Consider the following 15,249-nt stretch of genomic DNA (forward strand, 5'->3'; position numbering starts at 1 on the left):
ATATTATAACATCATAAATTGACTCCTAAATAAACACTTGTGTGAAATTGTATATTATAGAGAAATAAACTAATTTAAACTCCATATTTACTAATAAAAAGCTCAAATTATTCATATAATGTCTTGCAGTCACTTATTGGACAAGAAGAATGAAGCACACAGATGAAAGAACATCATTATAATTTTTTGTCTTGATGAAGCATTGAAGCTTTGTGTTGATCTTTCACACACTTGAGTTCATCGTGAGGTTCATGTGTGTCCACAGACGCATGTGTTCTCATAAACCACGTGTTCAACCATTCACTGACCTCATAACTGAAGCAAGAGAAAGCACAGAGAACCAACAAAGTTAAGCAAAACAAAGTCTTAGTTTTCCATTTCACTACAAAACTGCTAAAGAAATACAATTTCAAGAATACTCAGGAGTCTGTTCCTCTTGATTTGATTTGTCTGATCATGAGCGCCTTCTGATGGTGATTTATATTATACAGATGTAATGGCTGAAATATGAACAACCATCTTCTCTGAACTACATCAACCACACACAATGAGATGACCAGAAGCACTGATTCACATCTGACCTCACATCAGATCTTTAACCTAATAAACCATAAATGATCAAAGTAGAAACCTGTAGCATCACCGTGAGACAGAACTCTCTTCATGCTATCAGATGTTAATAATAACAGATCCAAACATAGTTTTGCCTTTTCAACTTTATTTGGAATGTCTGTGTGTCGCAAACTGAATAACATATAAAAGCACTGAAAAAGCTTTAGGTTTATACTGTGTGTAATCAGATTTTCAAGTCAGTTTCTGAACTCTGTCGCCCTCTGCTGGTGTTCTCTCAAATCTGCGCTCTCCTCCTGTATGTAGTGACAGAATCTCCCTCCATCACTGACTTCATTAAATCTGCATCAACACCAAACACACCTGAAACAATGTAAGAATGAATGCAAAATGACTTTTTCTCTGAAAGGATAATGTCATATTTACTCTCCACAAACCTGTTTGCACAAACAAAACAAGAGAATCTCAAAACATAGACATTTTTTCACACACTTGTGTTCTCATATTAAAGTTTATTCGTGGAAATGAGATGAAAACCCATTTCTCACACTCACACATGTGCTCAAAGAGACATAAATGCACAACACATACTTTCTAACAGATCATCTCAGATTTTATTTCATGCATCAGCGAGCAGATGGAACCACATTCAGCTCAGATCTTAATCGAGCTTACAGCCCACAAAATGTGTGAATCTACTGAAGAGAACTGAAAAACATTTACACAAACAGCACAAACGCATGAATTCAGTACAATGTTTAAAGGTAGACATTTACAGCATTCGTTTTGTTCATTTAACGCTATAAAATACATGTTCAAATGTATGTAGAATAAATGATATGTGCTTGCAGCTCTCTGGGGTTTAATCTTGACTTTCACTGTGTTGTTTATTGATAGAGACTTCAGATGATCTCTCTGTAGATGACCTCTGTGTATTCTGACATGTCCTTCTCACCCGTTTCATCTGAAATCACATGTGTGTGTTATTTCTGTACTTCAATTTGTGTATTTATGCGTTGGATGAGTTGAAAGACATACTTACTTTTAATGCCTGTTTGGTTTTTGCTGTATAGACAACACAATATAGCACAGATGGTAAAGACCACAAACGATAGAAGAAACACTGGATAAAGAAATGAAGGTACTTGTGCGAAGTCTAAAATATAAATAAAACATGTATTTAATAAGTGACACAACCACGACACACCCAACCATGATGTAACAACCATGTGCTCCCATACCTGAACACGGCTGACAGACATCAGTGATGTGTAGATGTTGTGTGTGGTTTGTGATGGGATTGTTGACGACACATCTGTATGTGTTTGTATCCTGATATTCCACCTCCAGAGGTAGAGAGAGTCTGATGTTGAGATCAGACACACTGATGCTGGACAATAAACTCTTTCCTTTGTACCAGGAGAGACTCACACGTGTCACATTCATCACTGAACACAACAACACACATTTTGACACTGAAGATCTTTCTGATGATGAAGAACATTGAGAAGAGTTTCTGATGATGACAGGAACAGGCAGACGAGCTGGAAAATATAAATATACTTTAATAACACAACTCATCACTCTTTCTCTCCGTTTCTCTAAAAATGTGTAAATGAGTAAATGGATGTTTGTGAAACAGAGTCAGTTATCATTGTACACACACACAGATGGAAAAGACGAGGCAACAACAACAGGAATGTATCTAATAAACAGTTAAAAATGGCAATAATTCCCTCACCATAGACACCAACAGCAAATCTCATGTATAAAACTCCTGTGTTTCTGATGATCTGTAGTTGATAAAGTCCAGAGTCTGTGCTTGTGATGTTTGTGATGGTGAGAGATCCAGTCTGATTGTTCAGCTGTAGTCCGTCTCTGAATCTTCCATTATCAACATTGTCATACACAGAGCTCAAATTGGTCCATTTGGTGATTTCAGCTATACGAGTTTCTCGTGGTCCAAACAGCCACAGTATCTGATCATCTTCTTGTATGTCAGTTTGATCAGTGTGTAGAGTGACAGAATCTCCCTCCATCACTGACACTGACTTCACTTCATCTGCATCAACACCAAACACACCTGCAAGAACATTTTACAAATCATTACATATCATGACAAGAGGGAGTGACAGAGTTTGTAGCCTTAAGCTACAAAGGCAAAGACACTTTAATGAAGAAACAAGCGCTTTCTTACCCATCACACAAGATAAAAACAAACAGCTCCACATTTTTCACCGTGTTCTTAAACATTCACTGTCTGTACTGCAGAATCTCAACGAGGAAGTTTAGTAAAAGCTGATCGATAGGTTACATTTATTCCATACACTAGGTGGCAGAAAAGCTTACAAATAGGAAATCAATCACATCTGAGCATACATGTAGGTCAGAGGGCACATTAAACTAATATTATTTGTCGGTATTACGGCTTCGTTTAAGTCGTAATGTTGGTGGTTAGAGTGAGCAAGTTTTAACGTGTGATGAAAAGAAAAGGTCCATGAACTTGAGAATAAATGCAGAGAGTTCCTTTATTAATCCATGCAAAGATCCAGCGTTCCATAAACAACATGTTAATCTTTATCTAGTAGACAAGCACCGCATTCAAACCGTATACTCCAAGCAAAAACAACAATTTATTCTCTGTTAAGTTACCCGTATACACGGTGAAAAACTGTACGCTTCCCTCCACCAACCTCACACCTGACGCCAATTACTCTTTGGCCTTCATATATAAGGTCACCCTACGCCACCTAGTGGGGAAACAGCAAGATGGCTCCTACAGTCATTGACCAGAAAAATCTGAAGACAGTTCGACTTTTTGACAGATCACAATGAGACGTTCATTGCAACTTGTAACTGTAATTCACATCTTTGTCCAGTTGCATATAAATTAGAGGGAAAAAGAAAAGGCTATGTATTCCTTCTTTTGCATGTCCAGTGAGATGAAATCCTCCCCATTGTAACCGAGTCGAATGCCTCAACATCTTCAGTCTCATCGTTCCACTTACAGCCATACGTCCTCTGAAAATTGTGTCTTCCTGAGAGAGAGAGAGAGAGAGAGAGAGAGAGAGAGAGAGAGAAGTTCAAAAACATTTTCTGTGAATTGTTTGTTTGTTTGTTTAGTCCGGTCCTGAAAGGGATCTTATGGTCATCCTTTGACTTACCTTGTTTTGAATCAAGGTGACGCTTCATGTTTTTTCACATATCTCGTGCATTTTTTCTGTTTTGTATTTCCTTGTTCCAGCGCTCGTCAGACATAAGCTTCTTTACCCACTCCTGCTTGTGTGTCAGTTTCTTAATTTTACTGTCATTGTAAAACACCTTTTGCCCATCCACTTCAGTTAAAGCAAAGAAATCCTGCCCAGTACTTGAGTGTAAAAGGTGACGATCGAGTGAAAAGCTGAAAAAAACAAAACGGCAATTACATCACATGCAGTAAAAAAACGTACCTGGCTGGGTCGGACTTGAAATGGCTAGCAAGCAAGCGGGTCCTTTTGAATATTCCATTTGTTTATCAAATTGCAGCGGTCCATTTGCTTCTTTTCTCTCTTTCGTCAGTCTTCTCAGAAATCTCAGATTTCGCGCTGTACAATCCATCGCACAACTTTTTTCCGTTCTCTCAACTAGACTCGCTTGAATTTCGTGTGCGGTGACGTCACGTGCAAGCATGGGCCCCGAACGTCAAAATAAAAGCGTTGTTCAACGAGAGGTGAAATCAGATGTCAATTATCAAATTTTGGGGTGGCACCCAGGGTGGCCAATTGGATGTCAGGGGTGTTCAGTGCCACCTTGGACCCCCTCTGGATCCGCAACTGATCGCACATGCAATAATTTCTCATAAAACACAATTTCATTAACAAACAACCTGTGTATTATTTTTCTCACCTGTCTGAACACATGGGAGGACCATGAAAATAGCCAAAGCAAGAATTTTAGATATTAGCTTCATCTCAAATGTGTTCGGCTAATGTTCTCTGTGATTCCTCATTATGATGGACTCCGGCAAACATCATACGAAATTTATGATACAATTTATTCTAACCAATCCGAGACTACGACATCATGAATTGTCAGGCAAAAAACTAATCTGCTACTTAACAAAAGAAAGTGAAAGCTGAACACTGGGAACAAAGTTCACAAACAATGTCTTTCAATTATTAACCAAAAAACATCTACTTCATAAACGAATGGCTTGGATATTATAGCGCTTCAGGTAGCCTATTACAGATTTATTACATCTAAAAGTTTGATAACGTTTGATAAAGCGTACCAACCATCATAGATAACTGAAACAGGAAAAGTATTTCATAATAGATGACGGAACACACGAAACGTAAAATTATAACACAAGGAACTTTTAATACTTTGGAACTTAATAACTTTCACTTGATCAGTGACGTATTATATGTCGGCGAGATGCCCTGCCAAGTTGGCCGTCTTGGCTCTGCTTTGTGTAGGTTTAAAACATATTTTACAGACATGTATTATGGTGTCTGTGGTCTTGCCATGACAATAAGCGAAATAATGCTCATGTCGCGGGGTTGCTTTGTCAACATGCGTTTATTTATCGCAGCCAGGAAACTGAAACGCAAACGAGAGGGAAAAAACGTTAGTCACGTGTCACGCCCAAAGTCTCAAATAACACGACAGACAGACAGACAGACTCTGCCCCGCTGCATTCCGCATATCGACGATACTCAAGAAACATGGATTTGGTTAAAACGCTCTTAATCCTTATCGTAAACGGAATAACGCGATCTTAACGGCACGGTATCGCGATACCGCGCTGGTGTTGATATGTCTCGCGCAGCACTAGTGTGGACGGTCCACTAAAATGCGTTTCGTGTTGTTCCGTGTACAGGGTGTGGAGTGGATTACGTGACTTCTCAGGCATGTATGTTCTGTAGCAAAACACACTTGCATTAGTGTCACTGGTGACAGGGTAATGTCTGAAATTCAGAAAGCAGAACAGTAACATAGTCTGAGTTTTACCAGAAAGAAGACAAATCAACCAGCGCTACTTTTGACCTTTGAGCTGAACAGAAGTGAGTATGACTCATCACACACACTTGGCAAGTGATCGCACATTCTGTTGAGCAAATCGAAAAGAGCTCGGTCTTGTTTGAGATCGTGACACTTCAAGTATACTTAACACTTGTATACATTTTTTAGATACAAGTTCAGACTCGAAGATCTTGTTCCTGTAAATTCTGTGAGCAACAAGGGAAACAAAGAGCTATGGCTGCTTCTGTTCCACTGAAGTATAGCCTACACATTAGGGAAAATATAATTATTTTATATCCAATTGTTTTTAGCATTTTTAAAACATATATAAGTAATTTTCATGTAGAGTTCAAGAGGCATGTTAAAAAAAAAGAAAATATGTTCAACAAAGAGTAGGCCTATTTGGGGAAACTGCATATATTGTTGGGTTTGAATCGGATGATGTGCAGAGGCAAATGTTAGATAGGATTAGTTTCTTTAAAGCTCATAATTGTGGGAGACAAGAAGTTGGACTAAACTGTTACATGTTACACGTTGTACAGTAGATGGCAGCAAATAGCAATAAATAAAATCAACACAGTCCACAAGCGCAATCTCTAATGAAAGACTGAAGTTTGGTACAATATCAACAAAACACCTGAACACATGAAACTCCACAAAACAAATAACGTTTAGAAAATGTGGAACGTAAAAACTAACAAAGCACAAGGCTTATCAATTCAGATGAATAAGAAGATTATTTTGAAAAACCGTGTAAACAGATCACAGATACAAACTTTGATTATCACGTTCAAATCACATTAAACAAACTACAGATTCGTGAAGCCTGTTTAAGGATTAACAGGATCTAATTTACATTCAGTCAAGAAGGACTGCCAGAAAAAGTAAAACCTCAGAAGCCGAGAACGTTTCAGAATCGGCACACCGAAGCCAAAGGAGTCAACTGGGGCTCATCTATTCCTAACAATCTACACAACCTCTGTATTTAACTGTAACCAGCCATGTTATAAACTTAAAACTATGAAACCATAAACTTTAAATAAACTATCAACTTAAAATAACACAGACAAAGCGTTTTCTACTGGACCATCGAATCACGTTTAGAGCCTTTAAAGGCGCAGTTCTTGAAAATCAGCGGCCACTAGCGTTGTATTATAGTTTTGCAACGAATCTCCCTTTCGAAGTACGACGGTGGCAGCAACAGTAAAAAAAGATGTCGTCTACTGAGAGAGCGGATAGCAGTGATACAAGCAACGATGTTTCTTTACAAAGGTAAGGCAATATATTAACGTAATTAATCATTTAACATGTATTCTATTGCGAAAGTTACTGTTACAATTCTATAATTAGATATATTTCTTGCGTGTTATCTAGTAAACGCTGAGAGTTGTGAAGTAACTAAAGTTAGCTAATCGTAAATGGCAACGCTGTTCAAAGCGTTTGATCTGACAGCGACATAGGCAGTTAGGTGTAAGTTAGTAGACGTTTGTCTCCCCCTTTGTAAAGTCAGGAACAACCGGAGTACATACCAAAGGGACGGAAAAACATTATTATTCGGAGGTTATATGGCCATTTGTATAAAATGCTAACGTTACCGTTTCAACAAAACAGTTGTTTGGTAAACATTGAAAATGTTGAATTATCTTACCAGTCTAGCAGAAAACAGGCAACTTCAGCGTCGCCTTGAAAACATTTGTCTTTCAACAGTGCCTTCCATCTGATAATAGATACACCGATGTTTATCCTGGATTTCTGCCGCCGTTTGTCTCTAATTCGTCTGGCAGCATCACGTTTGCGCTTCTTTGACGACGGAGATTCACGCTCTGTCGGCTCTTGTGCACAATACGCATGGTCCTCCATTTTATCAAAACTTCTAAGACAGAACAATCAATTGCTTCAGCTAGACGACGACTACTCCTCCACCTCTCCGTACTACGACTTACTACTTTGTGCGTCTTCAACTCAGTGATGACGCAAGCTGCGTCTAAAAACACACACGAAGACCAACATATACGAAACGCGCTCTGTAGAGCTGCTTGTCCGTTAGAGCTTACTGTACAAAACATGGCTGCGCAACATAACAAATTCCATGTAGATAGGCCCTATGTAGATACAACTGGTTTATTCTAAGGTAATAAAAACATAACTTTTCATTACGTAAGGTTTTTATACACATCTAAAGACACAGTTTTGTATGTTATATTGCATTTCTGTTAATAGATCATACAAAACATCCCGCACTGTACTTTACAGCCTTTAAAATTAGATATGTTTAACACAGGATAATCAGAATCAGAATCAAAGAGCTTTATTGCCAAGTGTGCTTGCACACACAAGGAATTTTCTTTGGTGTTGGAAGCTTCTAGTACAGACATTAACACAATGACAATACAATATAATACGATTTACAGTCTAAAAGATTCTAAATTGTGCATATATAAAATAAAGACTATTTTACAGAAAATGGGGGATAATAACATATAAGAGACATTGTACCAGGGTAGTATATAGTAGAATAAACATATTAACAGATTGTATGTACACTTGTGCAAATGGATAATTTAGTAAGTAGAGGTAGTGTTATATACATGTATAACATAAATGTAGATATAATAAGGCACTATAGTGCACACATAGGAGTAGTGGAAGTGGAATATTGCTCTTAAGGAGCAGTTATCTGTTTAGGAGGGAGATTGCCTGGGGGAAGAAGCTGCTTCTGTGTCTGGAAGTCCTGGTGTTTGGTGCTCTAAAGCGCCGGCCAGAGGGCAGCAGATCAAAGAGTTTGTGTGCTGGGTGTGTGGAGTCAATGATGATTTTTCTTGCCCTGTTTTTCACTCTGGAATCGTACAGGTCCTGAAGTGTGGGCAGAGGAGCACCAATAATTTTCTCAGCACTACGAACTGTCCGTTGTAGTCTTCGTAGGTCTGATTTGGTGGCCGAGCCATACCAAACAGTAATTGAAGTGCACAGAACAGATTCGATGACCACTGAGTAGAACTGGGTCAGTAGCTCCTGTGGTAGGTTGAACTTCCTCAATTGACGGAGGAAGTATAACCTCTGCTGGGCCTTCTTTACAATGGAGTCTATGTGGGACTCCCACTTCAGGTCCTGAGAGATGGTGGAGCCCAGGAACCTGAATGACTCCACAGTATCCACAGTGCTGTCCAGGATGGTGAGGGGAGGAAGTGATGGAGGGTTCCTTCTGAAATCCACTATCATCTCCACTGTCTTGAATGCATTCAGCTCTAGGTTGTTTTGACTACACCAGGCAGCCAGCTGAGCAACCTCCTTTCTGTAGGCAGATTCATCACCGTCTTGAATAAGGCCAATGACTGTGGTGTCATCTGCAAACTTCAGGAGTTTGACAGAAGGGTCTGTAGAGGTGCATTCGTTTGTGTAGAGTGAATATAGCGTGGAGAAAGAACACATCCTTGAGGAGCTCCGGTGCTTGATGGTACATGTGCTGGATTTAAATTTTCCCAACCTCACTAGCTGCTGCCTGTTCGACAGGAAGTTAATAATCCACTGACAGGTAGAGGTTGGCACAGAGAGCTGGGTAAGCTTGGGCAGGAGGAGGTCTGGGATTATGGTGTTGAAGGCCGAGCTGAAGTCTACAAACAGGATCCTGACGTAAGTCCCTGGTCTGTCTAGGTGTTGTAGGATGTAATGCAGTCCCATGTTTACTGCATCGTCCACAGACCTGTTTGCTCGGTAAGCAAACTGGAGGGGATCAAGAAGTGGTCTGGTGATGTCCTTCAGGTGGGCCAGTACAAGTCTCTCAAATGACTTCATGACCACAGATGTTAAAGCAACAGGCCTGTAGTCATTAAGTCCAGATATTTTGGGTTTCTTCTGTACAGGGATGATGGTGGAGCGTTTGAAGCATGAAGGGACTTCACACTGCTCCAAAGATCTGTTAAAAATATTAGTGAAGATGGGCGACAGCTGCTCCGCACAGGCTTTCAGGCAGGAGGGTGAGACATTGTCTGGGCCTGGTGCTTTTCTGATCTTTTGTTTGCGGAAAAGCTGGCACACATCCTCTTCGCAGATCTTAAGTGCAGGTTGAATGTCAAGAGGAGGTAATTTACCCATTGACATTTAATTTGCTATAAAAATAGAAATGTGATGCTTTTTGCACTTATATATCTTACCAATGAGTTCTAAAGTGTGGCTCTGTGGGTATAAAAATAGTCCATTAAATAAAAAATAAATAAAATCAATACACATTTTATGGGGTGGAAAGTACGAAGAAGGTAGGAGTTCTCTCAACAGGAAGTGGTCTGGCTTTTGTTGAAACAAGTAACTTGGTATTATCATCTTTTGTATTAGTGCTCCTGTATGACATATCGCTTTATTGCTCCCTGGACTCTCTGTAAGTCGTTTTGGATAAAAGCGTCTACAAAATGACTAAATGTACTATGTAGTAAAATGGGGAGTATGCTATCATGTTACTGGCAACTCCCTGTGTGTTGTGATGCACAGTAAAACAGGAGTGGCGTATAACTGGACAGAAAGACAGAGTGCGCGTGCGTCTGGTGTGAACTGTTGCTTTACACAGCAAGAGAAAGGAGAGATTTTTTAAACAGAAAGTTTTCGGCATCTGTTTGAGCGAACTACTTGCGGGATAGAAATGTCACTAATAACGCTTTGTGTATTTTCTCTATTGCTGGTGAAAGGTAAGAAAGTATTTTAAAGATTTACATTAAACTGCACATGATGTGATTTAACTTAAAGCGATATTAGGTTAATATACTTTGTGTAGCGGTGGACTCGTGGAGAGAGAGCGCGGATTGTAACTTGCAATGGACTCGATGCCCAGAGTACCGATCGCCGTATGACACAAGAATACCTGAAAAGCGTATCGAAATCATACAGAGCATTTTGTTCTTACTGAAATGCAGCCCCGAATACAGACGAACGCATACACCGGCGCTTCACACACGTACCACTGAGGCTCTCTGAATGTTTCCCCAGAATGTGGTATTTCTTCTATTCTGTGTATTTCATAATCATAGTGTATTGGTGAGTTTAAATGTATATATTTCATTTCTGGAATTGTTTAAAGGACTTAACCTCATTCATGTTCTTGGTTTATGACTTACTAATACAGAATTGAATAATAATTGTATTATTAACATTAGAGATGTTGTTGGGTTGTAGGCTGTTTGTAATATAACAGTAAATTAAATAAGTTACATTTTTATATTCATGATTCATGTTAGTTATGTAAGCGGTATTGGAGGTTGGAGGAATTTTCAAGTTGTGGGGTTTTGGCAGGTGGTAGTGTCACTTACATCTGTCAACATTGTTAAAAGTATTTGCACCTGATCTAAGGTGGGAAACCCATAAGAAATCAGTTGAAGAGAAATTAATTTCATGTACATATATTTACCAAGGACATAACTTAAGCCAACAAAGCAAACATTACAGAAACAGTTACAGTTTGGCAGGGCATCATTTTTGCATACGTCAATACCACTGTTACTGTGAACAAACTGACATATTTTCTCACGTCTTTCAAATCTCTCCAGGCTTTGTCGGTACTGCCGACAGTTGTGGTTAGTATGGCGACATAAGGTGCTAATGTAGACAAATGTGAGAAAAACAAAACCTTACCCTCTTTCTTTCTCTCAACAGGAAGTGGTCTGGCTTTTGTTGAAACTAGTAACTTTGTATTAGCACCTATTGTATTATTGCTCCTGTATGACATATCGCTTATTGCTCCCTGAACTCTCTGAAAGTCGCTTTAGATAAAAGTGTCTGCTAAATGTAAATGTAATGCACTCGTGGCGACTCAAGTTCAATTCCCGTCTTGTGCGGTCCTTTGCCGATCCCTCTCTCCCCTGTCTTCACCCAGCACTTTCCTGTCTACTCTACACTATCCTGTCGTAATAAAAAGGCACACATCTCTCCAGGCTTTATTGTCAGAAGACATAGAAACTTATTGGAATTGATATGATTATTTTCACATCTGAAATACTTCTGTGACTGTCTGTGTGACTGTATCATAATCATCTTTTGCTGAGCAGCAGTACAGGTTAACAGGGTTGTGACACAAATAACCAGGATGTCATGAAATCTTTTACATTTCTCTCATTTAACTTTTTATTCATGGTTTATTTAGGAGATTTAACTTTCATTTAAATTGTGTTTACTTTTATTTTCTTTACCAGATCTGCTTGTGTCATATTATTTGGGTTAATATCGGAACCAATAACTTTAACAAATAATTACGGAAAAGTCTAGAAAACGTCTGCATTTCAGTAACATTGAAATACCTTTTCCCAAATGTGCTCTGCAGGTGTGTTTGGTGTTGATACAGCTGAAGTGAAGTCAGTGATGGAGGGAGATTCTGTCACTCTACACACTCATCTCACTCACATACAGAGAGATGATCAGATACTGTGGATGTTTGGACCTCAAGGGACTCGTATTGCTGAGATCTATTATCAGAAACCCAACACGTATGATAAAACTGGAAGATATGGAGGGAGACTGAGGATCAACAGTCAGACTGGATCTCTCACCATCACAAACATCACGAGCACAGACTCTGGACTTCATGAACTTCAGATCATCAACAGCAGAGCAACTTTGTACAAGAGATTCAATATTTCTGTCTATGGTGAGTGAATTTCAACCTTGTCTTCTGTCAATGGTCATTTGATTTGTTTTTAATAATAAATTAAATAGAAACATTTCTAATTCATGTACATCTTAAGTATATCAGAACAGCACAGGTTTTGGCTGGTTGAGATGTGCTGAGATGCTTTATGTACACCATTTACAAACAAGAAAAAACCTCGCTTTCTAAAAGTATATCCTGACAAAATATGTGAATTCTCAAGCAGCATTAAATTGATGTGAGAACTTTTTCCTTGATGTTTTCCAGACCGTCTGACCATTCCCATCACAAACCAAACTCAACATCTCAACACCACTCATGTCTTTAAGACATATCCAGGTATGTGAATAGTTATTTTTATTTTTAAGTCGTGATATATACTGTATATAAATATCAGCGCAGCTGTTGGAAGTATTATCGTCAGTGCTTAAAAAGATATTCTGCTCATCTGAAAATGTCTCACACCGCGTGTACACCGGGCATGGCACGACACAACAAACCTGTTAAAAACAAGCCGGTTGTCGTGTCACGCCGGTCGCTTCTGGTGTAGACACGGTGTAAAGGTCAGTTTATGGTTCTGCGTAGGACCTACGCCGTAACATACAGCGTAGCCTATGTACGTAGACGACGCCGTCGTGAACATTTATGGTTCTGCGTTGAGAGTATGCGTCATACTGCAATTACACCGCCGAAACGCTAGTTGGCTCTTTGTGTTTTCATGGGTTTGCTCTTCTTCGCCGATGTTTTGTGTGTGTGTATGCTAGTGTTTGCAAACGACAATGGAAGCCAAACCGACGTTAGAGGAAATCTCTCTCCAAGAATTCGCCGCCATCTGACAGTCTTTATAGTCCGCCGAAGAGGAGTCATACAGATGCGTGTATTTCCGAACCTCTTCAATCAGACGCTCAGTAACTTGGTCGATGTCGATGCTCACCATGTTGTTCTTTTGTGGACTCTGAACTTGCCGGAAGAAGACACCAGAGAAGAAGATGCCGGAAATGCGTAGAAGGAAGTACGATGCTGCCAAACTGACCAATCACAGCGCTTGCGGTCCGCGTAGGGTCCGCGTTGAGTTGACGCGTTGTTACATTTTTGGAGAGGTGCGCGTCAGGCTACGGCGTAGGGTACGCACAGGGTACGCGGCTCTGCGTAGGCTACGTGTAGGTCCTACGCAGAACCATAAACTGACCTTAAGAGTTTCAAAGACGGTTGTGCAGGTAGTTGAAACTGAAAAGGACAGCAATAATGATTAAACAATTTACCACGCAAAAATAGAAAGATGGCTTAAAGCAATCCAACTCTTATGTTTGTTCATTATATATATTGTGTTGCATAAAATAAAATGTTTGTGTCGACAAATAAACATCTGCTGTGGACATGTGCTGTAGGTAACCCACAAAACATGTTTGGAAAAGTGTTCATATCAAATTAAATGTTTCCAAACCTGCTTGTTTCGTGGTGTCTAGATGAGAACCGGTTACACGTCTGTGCCATCGCAGCAGCAGCGGTGTTGGTGGTTTACATCGTGATTGTTGTTGCAGTCAAACACAGTCAATCAGGGCAAGAATGTAAGTGTTACAGCAAATGCAACAAATCTTGTCACCTGCTTTTTTTTGCAAGAGTTTTGTTTTGAACCCTCCCGTTACACACGTCCTTCAATTACCCTTAACCCAAATATAAACATTTTCTCTTAATTTATTCACCCTCGGGCCATCCCAGCTGTGTTTGTGCTGACACAAGCTATGTCACAAGATATGACAATCATTTCGATCACTGATCTGTTTATTTATTTGTTCAGTTAAAGATTGTAGCTTTAATGAATGAAACACGCCCTATGGCTGTTATTGGTTCTTTTATGAACATATTTAACTCATTTTCCCTTGTTCTGTGTTTTTTACAGAGACCCAACAGGGATGAGGTTTTACCACTATAGCAGCCTGAAGAGTGCCCTCTATAATGTTTACGACATTTTTTTTAATGCAGTCATTGTTTGTAGTACAGTGTATTAAATGTGATTCCTGCCTTCATGAAGACAGATGTCTGATGTCTCTGACGATGCTCAGCTCAGCTCTTTTGGATCTGATGCCATAAACCAATCAGATCACATTTTCAACGGAACGGAACTGAACAGAGGATTAAAAAGACATCAGTTTGCGAACTTCAACAAGATGCTGATAACTTCCCTAGTTTACACTGGGTTTCGCAAAGATTTCCTAATTACAATGGATCTTAGCTTTGTTATAGGCTACTTTATGAATGCTCATTACGTTTGACATATGTTACCCAAAATGGCACTTTTGCAAATTGCTGGGCTTTAGGTGTTACTTACTTAGTCACTCCACAGTCAAACTGTGTACCCCTTCATGACAGTGTTGTTCCCGGTTGGCAGTGGCCTATTTCAGCAGAATAACGCACGCGTACGCTGCACACGTTGCTCAGGAATGGTGGAGGAACATGATGAAGAGATCAGGGTGTTACCCTCGCTTCCAAAGTGCCCAGATCTCAATCCATGGCAGCTCCTCCTCACAATCTCAGGACTTGAAGGAACTGCTGCTAATGTCTTGTTGTCTGTAGTCATTTACATGCTATCAAATGTCATTTGTGCGTGTGAGTGTGTATATATACAATATATTTTCAATAAATAAATTGCTCATGCCATGTCTTTAGGTGTTATTTGTAACATGAACATGAAGAAATAATATTTTCTCAAATGGAAAAACCCTTTATGACTCCTCATAACACAGTTAACGTACATGATAACTTGGGACGTGAACGGATGCCAGAACCATGTTGTCTGCTACACACCTGACACACAGAAGTTCTCCACAGTGGCTAATTTCCACAACAATATACAAATTAATATGCACTTATACACAACCTTTACAATAAAACTTAAATTAGTTAACTACATTTGTCAAATTAAATATTAGTAAGCTATTTCTTACAATACAGCATTTGATAATCTTGGTAAAAACAAATTTTAATATTTAATGTAAAAGTTGTATATGTCATCACTTCATGCAGTATGAACTAGCAAAAACTATTGCGTC

The 15,249-nt window shown here is 39.3% G+C and overlaps 2 protein-coding genes and 1 long non-coding RNA gene across 5 annotated transcripts in view; 1 reads left to right on the forward strand and 2 right to left on the reverse strand.

Moving 5' to 3' along the window:
• LOC130548504 (T-lymphocyte surface antigen Ly-9-like) overlaps positions 1-14,854 on the forward strand; it is a 49,392-nt gene extending 34,538 nt beyond the window's left edge. The window contains exons 1-5 of one of the 3 annotated variants that reach the window (XM_057325329.1): positions 5,215-5,615; positions 11,876-12,199; positions 12,467-12,538; positions 13,666-13,767; positions 14,100-14,854. In XM_057325329.1, coding sequence (XP_057181312.1) covers positions 11,914-12,199; positions 12,467-12,538; positions 13,666-13,767; positions 14,100-14,101 — 462 coding nt within the window. In that variant the 5' untranslated portion in view covers positions 5,215-5,615; positions 11,876-11,913 and the 3' untranslated portion in view covers positions 14,102-14,854. Of the gene's footprint in view, positions 1-5,214; positions 5,616-5,890; positions 6,847-11,875; positions 12,200-12,466; positions 12,539-13,665; positions 13,768-14,099 lie in introns of those variants that run through there. The other 2 variants (XM_057325327.1, XM_057325328.1) reach the window with 2 other exon arrangements.
• Positions 1,075-3,049, reverse strand: LOC130548496 (natural killer cell receptor 2B4-like). Its single transcript, XM_057325314.1, has 5 exons — positions 2,768-3,049; positions 2,312-2,653; positions 1,812-2,114; positions 1,613-1,726; positions 1,075-1,534 (listed from the first exon to the last, which is right to left on the reverse strand). The coding sequence occupies exons 1-5, from the start codon at positions 2,799-2,801 to the stop codon at positions 1,473-1,475; spliced, it is 855 nt and encodes a 284-aa protein (XP_057181297.1). The 5' UTR covers positions 2,802-3,049; the 3' UTR covers positions 1,075-1,472.
• Positions 3,270-4,568, reverse strand: LOC130548507 (uncharacterized). The gene is made up of 3 exons (XR_008962049.1): positions 4,456-4,568; positions 3,735-3,970; positions 3,270-3,608 (listed from the first exon to the last, which is right to left on the reverse strand). It is a non-coding gene; the product is annotated as an uncharacterized LOC130548507 (long non-coding RNA).
• Positions 14,855-15,249: the final 395 nt, after the last annotated feature.

This window comes from Triplophysa rosa, linkage group LG25, assembly GCF_024868665.1.
Source record: "Triplophysa rosa linkage group LG25, Trosa_1v2, whole genome shotgun sequence".
Taxonomy (NCBI): Eukaryota; Metazoa; Chordata; class Actinopteri; order Cypriniformes; family Nemacheilidae; genus Triplophysa; species Triplophysa rosa.